We start from the raw sequence: 22,370 nt of genomic DNA, 5'->3' as shown, positions 1-22,370 counted from the left end.
GTTTGCTTTGGAGGGTTTCTCCAGGGGAAGGATGGTGCCCCGTCGGATGGGCAGGGAACAGGCACAGCAGGCATCACTGGGGCAGCTCTACCCCTTCGGAAGGAACGCTGCCTAGATCTCCCACCCACTGGGGGTCCACTAGCCATGACACCCTCCAGCCAGTTCTAAACAAGAACCATCGTGTTCGTGGATACTCTTTGGGCAAGTACAGAGGCTGGTCTCAGCTAAGAGAAGTCCCGGCGGGTTTCATCGACTGGTGACACTGTCTGCACCCAAACAGAGTCTAATTTTTTCAGCCTTGAGTATCTGTCCAATGCAGGTGGAACAAGCAGAGGACCAGAAGCCAGAAGAACTCCACCTGCTCTATCCTGCTCGTGGGCTTGGCCATGCCGACGTACGGACGTGCAATGAATAATGCAATTACTGAAGAGCTAAACGTGACACGAGGATTTTGCAATACAGGGTTTTACAGCCAGAGATTGCTTAAGCAGCATATCCCAAAAGGAATTTGCAAGTGGACTGCAGATGTTCAGCGTGCTTGGCAGCTATCCCCACTTCTTCTGGCCTCCTACCGTGCCACCAGGTACTCAGTGACACCACAGGGTATTGCAATCAGGGCTCATGGCAAGAGCTGGCATGTGAGAGCACTTGGGGAGAGGAGGCTGCAGACACTGGGCATCAGCCACACCGGGCACTGGGACAGGCAGCAAAGCCTGTGCTGACAACTGGGCCCCAGACAAAATCTGGCACTGAGAAGAGGCACGTTCATGGGGACCTGGCACACCTGGGTGTCTGTGAGCTGTCCTCATCCGCAGGGAGTGTGGATGGTGACCCAAAAACTCCCCTGTGGGGCTGCAGCGGCAAGCAGGGTATGCCTGCTCACACCACAGGCTGCAGTCACAGGAAATCCAGCTCCCCTCTTCTCCCCCAACCTTTCTCTTCACAAGTATGAATAAATTTACCTTTCTAAAGGTATCTGCCTTGTAGTAGAGAAAGCAACAGTGCAGACAAACTGAACCTGCAAACCCCAAAAGACCTCAACAAATCCCAAAGGACCCCAAATTACCTCTTGACTTAACCCGTTGACTTGGAAAGGGAGGGGGAATTGATTTAAATGCTGGATCACAGAGACTTTTCCAAGCCTCAGTCAGACCCCATCTGCAGCCTTGGGATTAATGGGGGATGCTCAAGGTCATTGCCATGATCACCAAGATCCTCTTTAGGATTTTTAGTCTACCTCATTTATTGGTACACGTTTTTGTGATCTGAAATGTTTCAGAAGCAAAACAGGAGGCCAAAAAACACATGAAGCCCAGTCAACACTGGGGAACTAGACAAATAATAGAGGCTGGAGAGGTGCTGTGAGAGGGTGAGGTCAAAGCAATACCTAGTGCCGCCTCTTTTTTAAGTACTTAATATCATGGAGATGTAGTGAGAAGTTTGCTGGCGTTTTTCTGGGCATGTGGAGCAATTCAACAGTAGCACTGGGTCCCCTCAGTTCTGTGGAGCTCCCCCTCACCCGGAATTCTCTGCCTAGTCCAGGGCTCCCATGCTGCAGACAAGTTTTTTTTTTTAACTTGTGTGATGCTAGATTCACCTAGGTCCCCTCCCACTGATTTCAATGACAGTAAAATCACGTTTTCTTTAAATTCCTTTTCTGCCATCCTAAATCCACCCATGTCACAGGTGAAGTGAAATATGGGCTTGTTCACGGCAAAAGCAAAACTTGGCCTAAACAGATCTCCCCAGCCAGAGCCAACAACTGGCAGCGTGACCTCCCTAGCCCTGCTATAATCTGAGCTAACACTTACGGTTCCTGGGGTTTTCCATGAAAATTAATGAGATTATAATCCCCATAAGTCCCTGGCAGCAGCACAAAGACTGCATTCCTTGCGAGCTCACGACTTGGCAAGAGAGACGCTGTGGTGGCTTCTTGCTGAATGTGCCGTTCTGGCAGTACGAAGGTGTCTGTGCCACCTCTCGGCCACACCAGCAACGGATCAGAGAGGGGAAGGGGGCTTCCCTGGGGTCCCTCCTCGGCAGCAGACCTCATCTGCTCCCCATATCCTGCCAGATGATGGAGATGTGTGTCTGATTGCAACACCCTGTGGTGTCACTGAGTACCTGGTGGCACGGTAGGAGGCCAGAAGAAGTGGGGATAGCTGCCATCATGGAGATGATCCATTCCACATGAGCCAGATTTCAGCTTTGCAGCAGCTCCCTAAGCCTCAGAATTCACGCTTTTGCGCATGACTGCACCTCTGCCCACGCATGTGAGGTGACTGTTAAGGGTCGAGGACGTAAATGTGTCCACCACCGTAGCAAACAATTTTGTTGGAGATACACATCTAGACAGTTTCCATGTTAGGAAATTTATAGAGAAGCTTTTGAGCTGACTCTGGCTTTTCTATCCTGCCTGTAGATTCATAAGTAAAACATTTAAAAATCAAAGTACAAAATGTTGTCATTTAAATTAATAGCTCGTTAGTGCAGTAAATATTGTAAGGGAGGGGGATGCAATCAGAAATACGTGATACTAACACATGTACACAGGCACACAGACTCAAACTAAAAAATGCTGGATAGCACCTGGAGAGGTACAGTCCATCCTCCCACTGCAAGGTAGGATCAACTCTACCTAAAACCTGGTGCACGTCTGTATAATCTGTTCACAAAACCCTCCAGGGGCAGGGACTCCACAGCCTCCTCCTGCAACTGCTTCATGGCTTATTTTCCTTTACTGCCAGAAAACATTTACCCTAATGTCTATCCTGGCTTTCTCTTATGCAATTTAAGCAAACTACTTCTTGTTCTGTTTCCAAATTGCGATCTGCTAGAGGAAGAAGCATTTGATGAAACAATTCACATATTCCCAAGATCAGTAAACTTGCCTGAACACTGCCCGTGTCCAGGGATTAGGAAAATAAAGATGAAGAAGAGCTAAGGCTAAAAGAGGATGATCCAAGCAAATAAATCTGAGTAAAGACAACTGGGTCTTGGAAAAAATATCTGTACTCACTAGGAACATAACTCTAGTTTGCGCTACAGAATATCTATTCTATAGGTATGAGATTTGAGTTAAAGACTGTAAGAGATGGAGAATCCACTATCATTTTAAGGAGGTTGTTTCAGTGTTAATTACTCTAACTCTTTATTTCTGGCCTGATTTGTTCAGCTTCAGCACCAAAACACTGCATCTCATTACTTCTTCTTACATTAAAGAGCAATGTTTAATCTGGCTGACAGCAATCCCTTCTTCGTGTTCATGCGCATGGACTGGAGCTCAGCCACCTCTTCACTTTAATTGTTCACAGCAAAGAACAGCTTCTGGGCCCCAAATACATTCTACAGCTGTCTTCTGAACCCTCTCCAATTATTCAGTCTTCTAGCCAAAGCGTGAGGCAGACACACACAGTCCCAGAAGCAGTCTCCTAAATGACATGTGGTGATAATACCACCTACATATTTTTGAATTAAATCCTTCTACGAGCAGGCACTCAGATTTACATAGTGCGCTATCTTCTGTTAATTCAACTTAGTAGCTACTGCTTATTTCTCAAGCCTTGATTTTAAAAGCTTTTAAACTTAATCACATTCTTGTGGTAGAAGAAATCTGAGTGGATTTACATGCAGCGCATGAGTTAGAGCTCTGCTAATAATAGTAGTAATTCTCATTTGAGTGATCTTGTGTTTCCTTCAATATATTCAAAATTATAATAAAAACCCCAGGTTTAAGATGAAAGTTCAAAACTTCAGTAGTATCTGCTGAGTATGTGCCAAACTGAACTCCAGAAACACTGGAGACAGTTGAAAAGGTGCTCTGATTTAGTGATAAAATAGGCCAAAAGCAAGGGAAAGGGAGCACAGAAGCTTGGGCACACGCAGATCAGCTGCACTTCACCCAAGCTGCATGACACTGTCTTGAACAATTAAAACACAGCAGCTGGGATAAAATCCATTAAATTCCTCCCACAGCAAAAAAAGCTGTTAAACACTACCAGATCAATGTGGGTTTGCTCAGCTGTGGGCTCTGACAGACAAACTCTGCCAAATACGCGTGCATCACCCTCATACGCTGCCACCCCCAAGAACTCCCCTGCTCTACGCAAGAGGTTACCACCTCCGTAACATCTACCATGCCCTGTGCAGGAGGGTAGCAGCTCTCTAGAGGAGAACTCCTCAGCCCCACCAGTCCACAATCCAGGATCCTAGCTCGGATCCGCAGCAGAGGCACACTTCTGTTGGATGACTGAACTAGAAAACGGCACAGCATTTACAGACAGAGCCCTAAGGCTGCAAATGTGTTTACTACAACCCAGCAGGCAAAGGGGGAACTTCTTACACCACCTGCCTGGAAATGTGTGTTTATGCTTCTGTTGCCTTCACTGGTGTGTATTCAGCAAGCCAGTATTACCTGCCAATAATACCACACTGACAGCGCGTGGAGCAGCTGGGAACTAAATCTATTTCTTCCATCCCCTGTGTGATGCTGCAACTGCAGGAGCAGATGCTGCCACCTAAAACCATTCCTTTATTCAGCCACTTTGTAATGAAATGCAAACAGAAAACCTCTGGTTGCCTTTAAGGCAGTGTCAAGTGAATTAAGAGCAGATTAAAGGTACGCTAGCTCCTGCAGCTGCCCCAAAGGGACTGCCCCAAACACACTGGGACCATGAGCAGGCTTTGGTCTAACAAAGACACTGTTAAACTTAACATGATCCCCTTCTCGCTGCCGAGTGTATCCTCTGGAGGGAGTAGAGTTTTTAAAGTGTTCCACAGGAAGTCAGACTGGTCTAATGGTCAGAAACAAATCAGCAATGCCTTCAGCACTTACACACAGTACCGTCCTTAAGGACCTTCAATCAGGAGGTGTGGATTTAACAACTAGCTGAAAGTCTCTGTGTTCTGGCAGATAGGCAAGATTTCCAAAACAGGCTTTTTTGGGCCTAAAATCTCTGTCCACGGGACCAACAAAAACAGAGGATGTTTTATAGGGAATAAAAGAAACATAATCTTTACTATCTGATTGGGCAGGTCATTGGTGAGGAGAAGCCCATTGGTGAGCCTCTACCCTAGCAGGCGTGGTAGAGGCTCAGGCTCTGGCACAGACTGCTAGTGTGATCTTGGGCAGGTCTGCTCCCCTTCAGTGGCTCACTTCCCACCTGTACCCTCCCAGGGCTGTCCTTAAGGAACGCAATAAATTGAGACTTAGAGACCTCCAATAATGGAGAACAGACAACATCACTCTTATTGTTAAAACTGAGCATTCTTTCCACTTTGAATTTGTCTGGCTTCCAGACACTAGACGTTGTTCTGTATTTGTATGTCAGTCAGAAGAGCCCTCTGTTTCCGGGATTTCTCTTCCTACCTGAACACTTACTTCACTATCAGGCTTACAGGATCATTGCTTAAAGATCTCTTGGTCTTGGCGCATCGTATAACTACGCACTTGCTCCACAAGGGCCAGTGCAAGGGGAGCAGGAAAACTTGCCATGCCATGGCTAGAAGAGATTCAGAACTTGGATGGAGAAAGCCCTAACCATGAGCCACTGCTATCCTCAGAGCACAGAGATGTTGCCCATGCCTCACCTCCTCTTCCAGTTTGATGACCTTGGCTTGCGCATTGTTTAGGGCCTGGTCGAGGATTTCAATGTGCCTCCGCTGGTCCTCATTGGCAGAGCGCACAGCTGCCAGCTCCATCTCCAACTTCTCCTTCTCCTTCAAGTGCTCTTTGTCTGGAAGAAAGACAAGAACAAGAGCTGCTCCAGGAGGACAGCTCACAGACCATGCACCAGAGGTAAGCTGCCATTTCCCTAGAAAAGCAAAAATTACGTGAAGCAGCAGCGAGCGGTGCCATTACAAAACAGTGCTGAGGCACAGTGGGCAAGGAGTTTCTCCTGCCAAAGCTCAGCCTCCCTCTCAACACTGAGCCTTGCGTGACTGCCAGCAGGAGAGCTGAGTGGCAGCTTGGGCTGCATCTGCACTAGCAGATCTTGTGGAGCTCAGCACTGCCTCATAATTCTCCATTCTGCTGAACTACTAGCATGTTCCCCAGTGAAATTTTGGTTGCAAAATATTCCTTCCCGATAGAATACACAGGCCCTGCAAGTCAAGGACTATCCAATCAAGGACTGTTTATAGCTGCCAGTTTGGATGCTGCTGCCCTTCTCTAACGGGCAAGAAACCTCAGCCCCATGAGTGTGGGCTGTGCCATTTTATTTGCGAGGATGGAGACGATGAGACACAGGACATGTGAAGAAGCCAAATAATAAATACAGATCTGTGCTGGACAGCCTGCAAATGGAAAGAGGAGAAAGCAATAAGTAAGAATGAGATAGGAGGCATCTGAATAAGCTTCCCCTGGCCGTGCAGAAAAAGGAGAGGCCATGGGAGGCATTTCAGCCCTGCAGGGGCCCTGCGTGACTTTCCAGTCCTGCATGATCTAAGGATCCAGCGATCAGCGCACCCCTCCTATTAAGCGCATTGGGAGAGAGACTAAACCATGCAGATAACCTGCATGCTGAAAAATCATTCCTTTTTTGGATAAAATTTAAAACAACAGTAAAAATATCTGGCTGGCCAAACTCAGTCAGCTTTGCTCACATCTTTTTCTTTGTCAACAAATTGCAGGCCCACTGTTGACTTTGCTGGCAAGCTGCCTGGGGAAAGGCTTGGCTCCATCTACCTCTGCCCTGACAGTGCTGAGAAGATGTTTCAGGGAACACGAACATTGCGGACCAATCACTGGATCCCCAGTATCAGACCGCAAACAGTTACTCATTGAAGTGAATAGGGGATGGAGGTTTCATTCAGTGAAATCTGAGATTTCAAAACCTGGCCTTCGTTCTGAATGATAACAAAAATAGAGCTCTTGGAATGCCTCCAGGAAGGAAAATTTCCTCCAAAAAATAATTTGGAGTCAATTAAATGTTGTTTTGATTTTCGACTTTTTAAACACAGCATTACAGAATTCATTATTTTTTAACTGAAGTGAAAAGTTGCTCCAAAACCATTGAAACTTGGAAAATCTGCCCCCCTAACATCCAGCCTGTCTAAGCCAAGTGTAACCACTCGTGTTGGAAGCCCCACCATCTACCAGCCCCTGAGGAGGTTCAGGAAACCTCACATGGCTGAAGCCAGCCCATTTCAGACGTGAACTACCCCCAGAAGGGCCTTATTCTTCTTTAGTTCTAGGTGGGATGAGAACAGGTTTAATTTACACACTTGGTAGGTGCCTGCACCGAGGTGAGATGCATATGAGCTGAGTTATGTGGAACAAGGCACAAGAGGACAAGGTGAGCCCAAACCCCCCAGCCATCTTCCCATTTATCCTAAAAGGAGGAATTTAGCACCTCACAAAAAGAAACCCTGGCAGCAACACCAGCACACTGGCCTCTACAAAGCCCACAAGCAAAGCCCAGCAAGTGCTGTACACACTCTGCCACCAACTACCACCACGAATCTCTTGGTATGATGTGGCCTTAATCCTTCTACATGTTGGACATGCAGATCTCTTCCTTCAGCACAAATACATTTGCTTCAATCAGATTTACCAGAAGGAACATTAATATCTGTTGTACAAAAGTACATTATCAAGCAGCTGGTTTCATTAGAGGGTGAGGAAGCTGGGAGGTGAATGTTATTTCAGCCCTGTGGCACTCCACCACCTCATGCTGGGACCACACTTGCTCTGCTCTGGATTTGAAACCCATGTTTCATGCTACGCATGAGGACAGCACATAGAAAAACAGGACTTAGGACCTTCACTTCAAACTTTAATCCAGGGAACTCGAAGCATTCAGCTTGCTCTGCTGCATTACATTTTCTAGCCGCTCCCAAAGGAGGATGAGATTATGCTGTACACAAAATCACCGCTAAACCCACTAGAAAGCTGGCGAGAAAAATTTACTTAGCAGCTCTCAACATTTCTCCACATCAGCTTTTCCTTGCTAAATGTTGGAGGTACATTTTGTAAGTACTTTCCTACATTGCATTAATCTTTAGTAAAGAAGGATTTTGTTAACTTACCTTAAATTCTCTTCAAGTACACACAAAGTATCCTTAAAGTCTAAAAACACTGTTCTATTGTGCCACCCTTGCAAACACCTGGCCCCTGGGCACATGCTTTTTACCTAGTAGACTCCAGCTAACAACTGTTGTAATTTTCTGGTGGGTCACTGCCACATCCCATTACTGAGCGGTTCCCAGAAGGCTGCTCTGCTGCAGGTTACACTTGTAATCTCAGACCCTTCCATCCACCGCCTCCAACTGTTGCACCTCAACGCACTGAAGACATTACACCTATACTCCGGTTGAGTAGAAGAAAGAGGAGACAAAGCAAAGAGCCTGTTTCAGTGCTTCACAAACAGGCTTTTTGAGTTGTGAAGCTGGGTAGGTACACCAAGAGTAGCTGTCACAAAAAATATATCAAATTACAGCAGCGAGAGCCTAATTAGGCTGCAGGAGATTTCCTGAAAACAAGACTGGCTCCCACACCACGTTCCTGGTGGCATTTCCAACGATTTCTCTCGTGCAGGTTTGCATTTCCCAATGGAGCTTTGCTCACAGCTGCTAATTCCACAGATGCTCTCCAGTGACTGTGTCTTCCTTGTGTGAAACCTGAGGGACTTACTTAGGCTCTCATCAGTTTTGCAACTCCTGACACGGCAAGTGTGTAGGAGGAGCTCTGCCATCCGCCATCGACAAGCACGGGTGTATGTCACAGCAGCTGCTGCTGGTCACCCTCAGACCAGTAGATTCACCAGGACAGGGTACCAGAGTGGCCCAACCTTCCTAAACAGGTACAGAGATGGTGAGGCAGGGGGCTAAAGAGCAGAATGGGCCCCTTTTGCCCTGCCACTCTTACTGGAGTGACCATCAGAAGGAATGTGAAATGAGGACAGGACCTTGTTGCCTGCTCCAAAGACCTTTCAGCGCCTGGTTCTCACCCCATAAGAACAAGCAGAATAAATGAGTAAATAGAGCCCATTCACTCCATGCAGCCAGCCAGGAGGTTTTCCACAGCCTTACTGAATCCTTTGCACATTAAACAGGGTCAGGTTGCCAGGTCCAGACACTGAGGTTTCCCTCCAGAGGAGCACCAAAGCCACCATCCGTCCATCCGTCCACCCGTCCCTCTGCCCAAGACTCGCTGCAGCCCCCTGCAGCTGTGGTTCGTTGCTGACTAGGCTGGGCCAATGCAGAACTAGGAAATGAAGCACTTCTTTCCATACCCACTGACTGGTCTCTGTGAGGCAAAAAAAAAAAAAAAAAACCTGGATGCTTCTGTGCAATGCAAAACAACAATAAGGAAGGACAAAGACACGTGCTGCAGGAGGAACACAAATACCTGTCTCCTAGGCAAAAAAAAAAAAAAAAAAGGAAGATACAGTCTCCAAGAGAGTTTACTGCAATCTTCTTCTGCAGTTTTGCTCACAAACAGCACCCTCCCGACAGCTCTCTGGAGTCCGGGCCACGTCAGCACCAAGAAAAGGCTGAGAAGCTGCAGAAAATTGTGCTTCAGTCCCTGTGTCTGTTTTCTCACATGGCGATTACCAGGAATTCTGTGCTGGAATTAATAACTATAATCAATTGTAATGTGCTTAACAAATGGTTCAGGGTGCAGGGTGACTTGCGGTGACTGACCTAAGCAAGGGTGCAGAAAGGTTTGGTGCTCCATTGTCAGAGGAAGTCACTGAATCGCCATCAAAACTCACGATGACTTTCCTTACCCTAAGAAGTACCACGGGCGACTTAAACTTGGTCTGACTCACATCTCGGGCATTTCCACTTGCATGTCACGAAGTCAGGGCAGAAACTGACCTCCATGTGTGGAAAACTGAAATCAGATTTCCCACACCCCTTCTCAGGGGCACATCAAGCAAAACAGACCCGTTTTTCCATACAACGCTGTTTCTTCAGGATGCTGCTCCTGTGCAGGGGCCCTTGGCTCTGGGTACACAGGGGCAGCGGCTTCCCCACCTCCCCATGTGCAGCTCACAGCTGTGAGAGGAGGGCAAGAAGCTCCGTTTCACTTGCCCCTGAAACTTCTGCCCCTGCCCTGATTATTTCCTGTCTTAATACTGAATGGCTCTTAATCTGCTCAAAACCCCACTCTCAAAAACATCTATTGTGGGTATTTATTTTTTTTTTTGTCTGAATTCAGTCAATGGGATCATTTCTTTGCCTCGGACATTTGGGATAGAGATATATGCAATGCCTGCGTGGTACATCCACTGAACGTGCCCACGAAGCACAAGGCCCTACCAACACGCTGTCAAAACCGTCTGCACACCCCTACTACTGGGTGCAGAGCCACGTGGATGGGCACAGACCCCGATCTGCCTCAGACACAGAACAAAACAGCCCCTGAGAGGAACCCGTGCTCTGACATAGTGTCTCTACATCCAGAAATCCCAGAAAACAACCACACAAAATTCTGAGGCTCCATCAAAAAAACAAATTTTCCCCATGATACGCTGTATCACAAGTTTTCTCTCTGCCCTACGCTCCTGAAAGTATCCTCAGTCTTCCTGCCTCTCCCCTTCCACAGCATCTCAGCCTCCTGTGCCTGTCTCCTCTCGCCTGTGTGGGCCTATACACCTTCACAGATCGCTGTTTCATGGTCTTTCCTTAAAAGCACCTTTCTCACTGCCAAAACCTCACATAATTATCATTAAATTAATAGGCTGTGAGTTCTCTCCAACACAACAGTAGCATTTTTCTTAGGCACAAATGCCTAGCACTTAATACTCTGAGGCATGCAGCCTGGCTTTGCCTATCATTACCAAGAATAAGAGGTTTTGTCACCTCCGCTCTCCATCTCAGAGCGCACGAACGCTCTGCACTGTTGCACTGCTAATGGAAAGCTCTGTGAGGAACTGAGAAATGATCCCTGCACGTCCTGCCTTGCCAGAATTCTTCTTCAGGGAGTTTTTCCTATTACTGGAGTTTTACCACAGTATTAATTCTGTCTTTGCAGTGTTACCAAGGATAAGCATTAAAAAACCTCTCAATAGTTTTATCTTGCCTTCTTCATCTCATCATGAGTCTGGCTTAAAAATGATAACTTTTAGGAATCTGCTGATGTTGGAGTCTCTTTATATAACTTGGGTTGAGGACATTAAGGGTCATGTTTTCAGGCTGTTTTCTATAAACGTTGGGACTAGAAATCTGCTTTTGCTTTCCTAATGAAAACTAAGATTCGCATTATTAATCTGACTTAATAAGCTACTGGCCTTAGGAAAAAAACAAACACGAGTTTTTGCAACAGCTGCTGGGAGTACATGTAGGCACCGATTTTCCTCTTCTAAAAATGATTACTTCAGTCTTAGCAGACTAGTGCACACATGGCAGCTAAAACAAGCTGCACCCCTTCTCCTTTCAGTTTTCTGCCCGAACATCCCATTAACTGACATGAGGATGGTACAGACTGTCCTTGCAGAAACCCCAGGTTGGCAACAGAGCGCAACCCCAGTCATGCTCTGCCGCTGGGGAAGCCTCACAGACATCAGTGTATAAATGCAGTTGGCAACAGAGGGTTTCCAAGCAAAACCTTTAATGGGCTCTCAAAGGGGTTTTTTAGGCTGGCAACCTGATATCGAGGTCATTCCTGCGCATGCCCCAGCAGCCCAGAGAACACGACTGAAGAGGACCTGCTTTATATGTGCCCATTTTTCTATTCTTGGAAGCACTCTGCATTGCATTAGCAACATTTAGCTCTCTGGCCTAGCCAGGAGACACTCCAAGCATCCAGCGCATCTTATGTGGCAGGATCCAAAAAGCTGTATTTGTTCGTAAGCTGTGAATTGATAGCAGTAATATGTTGAGTGCACTGCACAAAGTTTTATTGCTAGATATTTATCAGCAGAAGCACAGAGCATGTTTATGTGCTGGAAAATGACTAAAATTGAGGCCATCCTGGGGATTTAACTCTACCTTGTAGCTACCAGCATATGGGAACACTGTCAGGCTGTCCCTGTACGAAAACAGCAGATCCCAGTCTGCAATTTGCACGGTGCAACTTACCCCATTTGAACTCTTCCCAAGGATGACAAGACTTACACTGCAATGCTATTTTCTTTAAGAGATCCTCCCCTTGGATTTGCAGCAGTATCTACACACCCTTGTGGCATCTGCTAATACGGCAAAGCTACCACAGTCATGGAAAAGATCATTAGATTCTCTTCTGGTTTGTGCACACATGCACAGTTACCAGTGAAGTCGCCAAGCCAGCTTTGCCCCTGCTGGTGGGAGCTAGAAGGCTCCCCTGGGTTTGGAGCTGGTGGTGGACCTTGCAGGGCAGGCAACAGGGCACACTGAGTGGTATCAAACTGCCAATGCTAACTGCTAACGGAGGTGGCCAGACCTCCACTGAAGGATTTGCAGTTGCAGCTCATCTTTCAAGGAAGCTCTTGGTGCAATAAATAAAACAGAAGGATCAGTTGTACACAGCATTTAGTTTCACTGGGATTTAAGCCCACAAGGTACAGCTCTCAGGTGATCAAGCCCTTCTGGAAGCGTGCTGAAGATGCTCAGGATACACAAGAAGCCACACACTGTCATGCAGCATGCAGGGTTTTGGTTTGGCTGGTCACACAGAGCCATCAGCACATGGCAGGGAAAGCTGCAGCAGTGTGCTCAGTCATTCGGAGAGCGTAAAACTTGACAAGAATGGCTGTTTTCTATAGCACTAAAAGTAGCAAAATATTTGTCTCTTCCACCCTTTGTGAAAAGAAGGGTCCAGCTCTGCTTTGCCTCCTGTTAGTTAAGCCCTGTCACCAAAAAACAAGTCAGCAGAGGTTGCTTTGGACTTCTCCCAGCCAACAGAAGAATCTGGTTTCTCTAAAAACCGTGCATCTCCAGAGATGATCCCTGCCAGCAACACTTCACAATTTCAGATAAATATTTATCAAAAATAAGCGAAGTTGCGTTACCCACCACCTGGTTCTGGTGCTCAAAGAGAAAAAAAAAACCCAGCCTAAACAATCCAGTTTGCAGTTTAAATAAGAGTATGTGACAATTAGCTGAGTAAACCCAAGCCATAAGGAGAATAACAATTAATAGCAAAGTATTCACCTCCACTTCAGCACGTATATCTGTGTGCATATATCCATGTTCCTTTAAAGCAGATTAACACAGTACTCACTCTGAGTGACATAAAGGCCCTCTGTCGACTTATCCTCATGCCCATCGAAGTCTCTGCTGGCTAACTGCCTATTGGCTGTCTCCAGTCGTTCTGCAGAAAACAGGAAATACTTCAAGTATAAATATATGTATATAAAATTGTAGGCTAACCAAGAAAATAAGATGCATGCCAGCAGAGCAGTATAAATAGACTCTCTGAAGGAGGACATTAAAATGGAGGCTGACACATACATAAAAGATGAGGCCTTTGACCTCTTCCATGAAGCTGTGCTGTTCAGATTTACAGAAACTGGGGGAAAAGCCTCTGCCATTCACAGCTGACGCCCAGGCAGTTCATCTCTCACGCTGTCCAAAATGCACTAGGCATTTGAAATCTGAATTACAGAGTAAGGGTAATTTGCATGGGGATGGGTGTCTTCCTCCAGGGGAGTTCTGTCCCTAGTGTGGCAAGATGCCCTGGGGAAAGGCAGCCCCCCAGCTCAGTGACACCAATCCTTGGGGATGCCCGGGGACAAGAGCACTTTTCTGCAGCCAGGGACAGCTTCCTCCGGAAGGTCCTAGTTTCAGCTGCCCCCCTCCTCAAGAGAGACTTCTTACACCATTGTGAAAAGCATGAGCCAGCTTGCAGAAGGCATGAGGAGGTACCAAAGTACCCCCATCAGGAACCTGGACAGGCAACAGCTACCCAACATATGGTCCGTTTGCTTTCTCAAAAGGATATAACTTCAGTTTTGTTTTTAATACAAGAAAGAGATACCCTTTGGTAGTTGCCACTAGTTCATGAAGGCATTGAATTTTGAGATTTACGGGTTGCAGAGCATTACTCTATATTATATCTCATTAGAGCTGGACAAGACTTCGAGACTGCTGGCCTTGCTGTAAAATCAGTATTTGCAAGCGTGAAACACAAAGGCACCATCTGAGGGACTCCGATATTTTGCCAGAAGGGTTCCATGCCTCCAGGGGAGATACAGCAGTTTTGTCCTATGTCAGTGAGCAGGGATTAATTTCTCAAGACATTTATCTAAAACACTTGTGAAGCTACTCCTCTAAAGCCTGCTGCTCTGGGGCTTGTAAGAAGTGAAACACCAAGCTGACTGGGGAAAAATAACCAAACACACAAGCAAGTGTAACATACCACGGAGATCCCTGTTGAAGTCGTGAAGTCTCCTAATTTCTCCTTCAAGTTTGTTTCTCATGGCTTTGTCCAGGGACTCCCTCTTAGTGGTGGTCTTGACCAAGCTCTCATAAGCCTCTGAAATCCTCTGAATCTCTATTTCAAACTGAAAGGAGAGAGAGAGAGAGAGATATCCTGTTAAAGCCCAGGAGGAATGCCCCCCACGCCAGCATTTGCCCAGCACGTTTCGATGGGGTGCAGGGATCAGGGTGATGCTCGTGCCAAGTATCACACCAGCCACCAGCTCTACAGTGACCCATCTCCCCAGCAGAGGTTGGCATGAAGCCCAGGTGGTGCTGGAGGTTCCTGCAGTGGGGATCCCTGCTAAAGCCCTGTGGGGCAGCTTGCCATGTCACAAGACTCCATGACACCCTGCTGGGAGATCCCAAAAGAGCTTGGTGTGGGCTGGACTTGATGTAACTGCTTGGTTGCCTTCACTCTATGACCGAGGTGGCTGCTTTAACACCACTCAAGAGGAGAAATGAAGGAAACGGTATACTTGTGGGGCTGTACTCTTTCCTAGAAAGGGTTGTAGGAGGCAAGATTTATTATTCTGATGGATCCCTGATCCAAAACTTAGCTCTGCATGCCACCAGAAGGGTTTCAGCCTCAGCTCTGATCTCATGTCAGTTTTAAACTATTGTGGTCCACTCCTTTCTATTCTTGATTGAAGACTGCTCCATACAAGAAGAAACTCTCTATAACAGACCAAACCAATTATTTTGGGTTTTCACACTTAACTCCATCTCCTCGAAATCTGGCAAACTGCAGACAGGACATGCAGAGGAAGCCCTCAGCAGTGAACTTGCATCTTAACACCTGAGCTCAAAAGAATGACAGAAGGATAGTTCCAGGCAGTTTTGCTGTTCGGGTCAATCCATCCAGTTCTTTAAATATGCTAATGTTGCATTAAGTGTTACAGCTTTGCTAAAATCGTTGCTGCAGGAATGATCAACACCAGCGCGGGAATCCGCTTCTGCATGCCTGGCCCTTGTGTTTGTAGAGAAAAGCTTGATAATGTGCACAGGCTGGAAAACCAAGAGATATATATAGCCTCCCACATACCTTTCTAAATCTGGCAGTTTTTTAGTCTCTTGAATCGTGGGTGGGATGGATTTGTGATTTGTGAAGCCAGGGTGCAAGCCCATCTCCACTTGCTGTGGAGATAGGTGTCTCTCCAGGGATCATCAAGCTTCAGGTGTAATTTGCCAGCTGTAGCACTCACAGAATGAAAGCTCCAGGAACGCTGGAGCTGTCACCCCGCATAGGAATCTGCATAGGAATCAGCAGCCAGGCTCCAGCAGCCTGGACCAGCACTTCCCACGATGCTGGGGCCGCTCTGCCTGGATACGGCCTTTGGGCATGTGGCACCTCCGAACCACGCACTGAAGAAAGCCCAGCAGAGGGAAATCTAGTCACCTTCCCTGATTTCTGCTTTCAGTCAGTCAGGCTCAAATCTGAAACAAGTGGCAATGTGCAAAGCCCACAGTGTGGCCCGGGTGGCACCAGCAGCTTTCGATTAGTACCTTGCAGGGTATCACATCACCTACCTCACACCAGTGTGATTTAACAGCTCGCACGTATTTCACATGCATACAAGCCACTCCTCTACACGTGTGACGTTAAAAGATACCATACACAGATTAGTTCTCACTGATGATTCTCCACAGCTCCAAGAAAGAGGATGACCTGTTGAACTGGCTGTGACACTCCTTCTGAACTGCAAACTTAGTCAGATTATTCTGACTGTTCACTTTGGGTTTTTTTAAAGGAGCTCCAGGAAGCCCCGTTACATTTTCCCTAACCACATCTAGAAAAGCAGGTCCTGCTTCTGTACCCTGCTGATGCACGGCCAAATGTGTCCCCACCGTGAGACAGCAAGCTCACAGGAACACTACATAAGTCCAAACCTGTTTGAAATTCAGACTGAACCTTACTGTGGTTCAAAAAAAGCCAATGAGTTTTATTTTTCCTCATGTGCATGGCAATGCAAGCTTGTACAGAGCCTCATCAGAAAGTCTGATCATTTTTGAGAAAATCACAAGTACTGCATGCAGTTCTGGGCCCCACAAGTTAAGAAGGATTTGAAGGACCTTCAACGCGTCCAGAGGAGGGCAACAAAGCTGATGAAAGGGCTGGAAGAAATGTCCTTTGAGGAGCAGTCCCATGAGGACTTTGTCCTTGTCTAGTTTGGAAAGAAGGAAGCTGAGGGCGACCTCATCACTCTGCAGCTTCCTGAGGAGAGGAAGTGGAAAGGGAGGTGCTGATCTGTTCTCCCTGGTACTCAGTGATAGGACGCATGGGAGGTTCAGACTGGATGTTAGGGAGCATTTCTTTACCGAGAGGGTGAGCAAACATAGAACAGGCTTCCTAGAGAGGTGGTCGATGCCCCAAGCCTGTCAGTGTTTAAGAGGCATTTGGACAACGTTGTTAACAACATGTTTTAACTTTGTCAGCACTTGAATGGTCACGCAGTTGGACTAGATGATCATTGTAGGCCCTTTCCAACTGAAATAGTCTGTTCTATTCTCTGACTATGACCTGAAATAAATAATCTGTTTCATGTGAATAGTCCAGAATCAAAATGACATGTCAATACTCCAATAACAGCATAGTTTCAGCTATTTGATTCTGTTACAGCTTGTTCTTCAGATCAGCATGACCTCCACTAGCAGAAGTTTCCTCTTCCAGTAAGTAGTTAGTGTTTGTATTGAATGCTATCTTGCATTGCTCTCCTTGACCATTTAAGCAGATTGAGCTTCTCTCTCCTTGAGAGGAAGGTTTGGCCTAGCAAAAATAATTTTTAAAGCACTCTTCTGAACCCTTAACCACACGATCCCAACAAGACACGTGTTCAGTGGGGTGCCCCAACACCTGCTGGTTCCTGCACCTCCCCTCTCCCAGGTGAGCCGCTATCTGCAGGAGAAGATTGTCTGCTCCAGAGAGCTCCTACCACAGCAAAGCAGATTTGCCAACATGATGGGGGTTTTCATAGCCCGACAGTCCTGCCCAACACTGCTGGTTTACCACAAGAGCTCTGCTCTGCCCATTATCTGCCATTACTTCCCAAAACACATCACCCTGCAAGTCTCCTGCAGACCCTGGAGCCGAAGGCTTGCTGCAGGAAATGCAAGAAGATCCACTAACGCTGAACAAAATTAAAGGAGAGCAGAGAAACAGCCATAAATTGTGTTGGTGTTTCTGAGCAGCTCTGGGATTTCCCTCACCACCTTCTATGGAGGGGAAAAACAGTTCAGCCTCTTCTCCTAGAGCTGACCCACTCAAACAACCCACACACGTGGCATGGGGAAGAGACAGCCCAGCCAGGCAATTGAACTTCAGTAAAGTAACACCACCCAACAAAACAACAACAACAAAAAGACAAAATAATACTTTACTTTTGCAAAAAAAGTTCAAAATTAAATGTGCACAACTCCTCTTCCCCTGCAATTCCTTTTAGGTGAGAAAACCAGACAACTCATCAAATTGCACAGGGATTAATCACCACCTTGTACCTCTCTGCAAAAAGTCTGTTCAGACACAACTGAGAATTTGACAGCTCTCAGGGCTGATCTGTTCATACAGCCACCCAGGGAGCCCTCCTCGTCAAGCTGATTTTCTCTAATTTCTTCTCCTATTCTGTAATGAATAAAGGTGATGGGAAGGTGGCCCTACCTAGAATAGAATTGTAATGTATGAACAATCAAGAAATACTCCTCATGACCATTAAAATTCCAACAAGAGGGAAGAGTTTTCACACCAAAAGTCATGTTTTCAGAGGTGATGTTCAGCTGAAACTGTGGGAACAGAGGCGGACCTGCCCTGTGCTCACGTTCAAACACAGAAAAAAGCATGGGAGGGATGCTGTGTGTTAAGGCTTTGGTTCAGGACATTTTCCTACAGAAAGAATGCGCTTGAGTATGTGTTTTGCTTTAATACTCTGCTTACATTCCCCCAAAGTCAATGGGACTCTAGTCCAGGCTCTTGTTGACTGAAGTGAGACTTCAGCCCGTGCTTGAATACCTTTCTGTTGGTGTCTGATGCAATCGACTCGCGGGGCATCCAAGATAAAGAGAGAGCCGTTTCCAAGAGTGTAAAAGGAAATCGGAATATTTTCAGGGCATTGCACTCAAATACCTTTTACTGAACAACGCAGCTTTTGTAAAATTAATAGCTGGAATATTTCTTTTTGCCCATGAAGGCCACAGGGAAGTCAGTGTTAAAATCTTTGCAGACGTCTTCACAAACAGTTAGTATTGCTGCAAAAATTTCTCAACTAAGTTTAGGAAATTCTGTGAATAAACTCAACTCATTTGGTTGCAGAGGAGGAGGGTGAAAAGACAACAGCAGCTACAAAACAACAGGTCTTTTTTCTAACCTGTTTGGACAGATTGTCACAGATTTTTTTCCAGAGCTGAGGCTGGGACATGGTCTCTCAGAGCTGTCTCTTCTCCTGTGAAAGGAGTCTTCAAGAACACCCTGATCCACCACAGCACAGAAAAAATGGAGCTCCTATTTAGACTCCTAAATTCAGAGAAGAAAGACCTACAGCCTAAGCCGATCTACATATAAGCAGTGGGAAGACATAAATGTGTGGGATCCTAAATAATGCATTTTGTCTGGGCCCTTGTGACCCAAAGCTGCCCTGGGGAGCATCTCTGCTTTGCCTTCAGTGCGCTCTCATTTTTAAGCAACTTCTACTTTGTTTGACTCCTCACCTTGTCACCCCAGGCAGTGCCCTTCTCCACTGCCCTTCTCCATTGAAAATACCAGCTTACATACAGAAAAGAGGGTGCGGGATCTCTTTACAAAGGAGTTTTTGAGCAAAATCTTTACCAAATAGTTCTTTCAGATAAGGGGGTAGTGCTTTCTGAACCAACATGTTCAAAGGTGGGTGTTTAACATCAGCGCCTAGAAAACCATAGAGCAGCCACTGAAAGCCTCTGAGACAACCAAGTTAATGCATTTCCAAGTAACAGGCAACCCCACCGATGGCTGTTACACTTCGACTGAGCGTGGAGCACCACGTGAGCGCATCATTGCGGATGAGACTGCTCAAGACAAACGTGGCCACGCTCTTCACATGCTTCTCACCCACAGCTCTACCACCTGTGCAGATGGTGCAGGACCCAGCTGCATCAGAAGACTGCCCATGGGAGTTTTCCAAGGAAAGCTCTGCCAAGGCCAGCATGGAAGGTTGGAAGAGGCAAATCCCTAAAAGAGAGACCTGTGATGGGCTGCCCCATTTTACCCTAAAAGCAGAGAAACCCACAGGCCATGGGGCACAGGACTACACTTCTGGGAGACCACCACAGAGAGGCAAAGCTTAGAGATGATTACTGGTGAGTCCCCACTGCAGTGGCATAATCATGAAGAACAGCTTGGGAGACCCAAATGCAGAATCACCAAGACAGTCTCCCTGCCCAGGCCCCATCAATCCCTCCACATACCTTCTGCAGCTTGTCAGCCTTCTCGTAGTACCCCTCCAGCTCCTGCCGCAGCACGTGGTTCTCCTCGGACAGCATCTCCACCATCTGCTGCGCCCGCTCCACGATGGCAAAGGCATCGGGCGTCAGCTGCTGGCCTGGTGGTGTCGGTGTCGGCGGCTGGGCAGCAGTGGGGGCTGGCAATGGGGGCAAGGCACCTGGGAGCAGAGGGCTGGCGGCAGCAGTGGCCTGCGAGGACATGGGACTGTGCTGTTGGGCTGGCAGCGGCGGGAAGGGCGGCTGGCATTGTCGGCTGCAGGGAAGCACACACGGGGGAGGCGTTAGAGCCACACGCCCTTGAAATGAGCGCAGGAGCTTTTGCCTAATGACTGCTCGGTTTATTAATACGGTTATAACTGTATGGTCGTGACTCCTCCGTCACTCCTTAATACCGACAATTGCAGCAGGGACTGGGTAAATTGTCTCCTCGCCTGCTCTTGACAGTGATGTATACATCTGGCACAAACGGATAAAGGAAGCATTGACTCAAACCGGCATTTTTGCCTAGGTGCACAGTTAATACTTCAGCAGGCAGCCAGCCCCTCACTGCCCCCCCTTGCCACAAACCCCACGGATGAGAAGAGTAAGCCAGCAGGCTCGAAGGAAACACAAGGGATGCATTACTCACCCTTCGAACACCGCTCCCTGCCTGGAGCAAAACCAGCTGATCGGACAAACTGGGAGGCGAAAGGAAGTGATGCGAGCAAAGCAGCGTCCCTGAGAGGCTTTAGCAAGCGGCAAAGGGAAGGGCTGCTGTGGAGCTGCTGGAGGCACAGCCCTGGTCGATCACAGTGAGCTACTGAAGCCATCTTCCAGCATGAGACCTCATTGTGTCACTCCCCGACTAACGGCATCCATCACCCACCCGGCTGGTGCCAGGGAAGGACAGGAAGTGAGCTGGTGGCAGACACACTTGTGGGCTAGGCTTTCTGGGTGGGTGGCTCATTAATCCACCCACAATCTGCAATGGCTGGAGGATAACCCAGGAGGATGTCTTAGTGGTGAGGGTAACCCTGCGGCTGGCAGCCAGGCAGGATCAGAATTCCCTGCTTCTGTCCTGCCTTTCAGCTCTGTGAGCTCAATAGAAGAGACTGACACTGTTTCAAATGGGGGAAATTCAGGCAGGGAGCAGCTCAAACCTTATCTGCACTAGACTCATCTCCATCCCTCCGTCCACTGCACAGGCAGCCTCAGAGCCTCAGCCAGGGTGAGCAGCCCCACACAGAGTCTTGCTGTACACACGCTGAGCCATTCCTCAGCCCAGGTGACAAACACATTCAATTTCTACACTATGCTTGTCTAAGAGACTCAATCCAGACCACGATGAACATCTGCGTCAGAGCCCAGTTTGGCTGGAAAATAAGCTGCCAGCTGGACCCCACGTGAAGTCTGCAATCAAACACCTTCTCCAAGTTGTATTTTAGCTTAACCACAAGCTATTAGGCTTGCTGTAGCTATTGTTGCCTTTATTTCCCTACCCTACATGAAGCAGAAAACCAAATGAACAAAAGTATTTACCCCATTTGGCCTCAAAGATCCATGAATGCCATTTTTTAGACAGACAATTTTGTGCTATATAAGTGCATAATAAATATGATTACCGATGTCCTCAGCATCTATGCGGCCTCTCAAAGCAGCGTTTTCAAGAGCTCTCAGCATTGGCCTAATTCTCCTGACAATAACCCGTCACTGCTTTCAACTGCAGCAGAACAAGATGACAAGGAAAGGCAATTTTAAAGCTCTGCCCTCAAAGTGAACAGCACGGCTCTAACGAGCTTGTCCTCACCAGGGCACACAACGTAAAGAAAACCCAGCAATTCAGGTGTACCTACTGTCCAAACCAGAGGGAAGGCAAACGGGGCTCTGCAGCTGCCCAGACACAGCGCACACCCGGCCCCATGCTCCCATCCCAGCTCTCGTGCCTTGCCTGAGGCACCCACTGTCACATGGAAAGGTCCTGAAATGGATCGAAGTCTAGCAATGAGCCCATTCCCAAACACAAGCACACTGCTAACCTGCCAGCAGCACAGACCCTGCTCCAGACTCAGTGTCCTTGGGAGGAAGATCCCAGCCCAGCTTCCTGCAGCCGGCATTGGGAAAGCCTGTGCTGAGCTCACCCTGGCCTCCAGACAGCTTTTACCAGCACAGCATAGACATGTCCTAAGGCTGTATCTCCTCCGGTAAGTTAGACATCCCTGGAGGCAGCCTAGAAGCATAGGACAAGGGCCAGTCCCTTGGGCCGCTCCCAGGGCCAAGAGGATTTGCTCTCAGCTCCACGCACATTGTTTCTCTAGCAGAGGTGCAGACCAATGACTTTGGAGCTGAACACCTACTGAAAGTGGATTAAACTTGCCAAAGGACAGGAAGGCAGAGGGGTGTTGTATGACACTTTACATATGGCCAACAAAACATACAGTAATTTACAGAATCACAGGCTGGTTTGGGTCAGAAGGGACTTTTAAAGATCTAATATCCCTGTAGATGCCACCCCGGGCTGCTCAGAGCTCCATCCCGCATGACCTTGAATACTTCCAATGATGGAGCATCTGCACTTTCTCTGG

The 22,370-nt window shown here is 47.4% G+C and overlaps 1 protein-coding gene across 1 annotated transcript in view; it reads right to left on the bottom strand.

The window, feature by feature from the left end:
• Positions 1-22,370, bottom strand: part of LOC104496681 (angiomotin-like protein 1) — a 34,000-nt gene that overhangs the window by 10,174 nt on the left and 1,456 nt on the right. Inside the window, exons 2-6 of the mRNA XM_010139877.1 lie at positions 20,202-20,265; positions 19,774-20,062; positions 14,285-14,429; positions 13,148-13,237; positions 5,590-5,735 (exon numbers count right to left, since the gene is read on the bottom strand). Coding sequence (XP_010138179.1) covers positions 5,590-5,735; positions 13,148-13,237; positions 14,285-14,429; positions 19,774-20,062; positions 20,202-20,265 — 734 coding nt within the window. The remainder of the gene's footprint in view (positions 1-5,589; positions 5,736-13,147; positions 13,238-14,284; positions 14,430-19,773; positions 20,063-20,201; positions 20,266-22,370) is intronic.

The sequence above is a fragment of the Buceros rhinoceros genome, unplaced genomic scaffold, assembly GCF_000710305.1.
Source record: "Buceros rhinoceros silvestris isolate BGI_N320 unplaced genomic scaffold, ASM71030v1 scaffold12070, whole genome shotgun sequence".
In the NCBI taxonomy this organism is placed as follows: Eukaryota; Metazoa; Chordata; class Aves; order Bucerotiformes; family Bucerotidae; genus Buceros; species Buceros rhinoceros.
The sequence above is the reverse complement of the archived record's forward strand: the minus strand, read 5'-3'. Positions and strand labels throughout refer to the sequence as shown.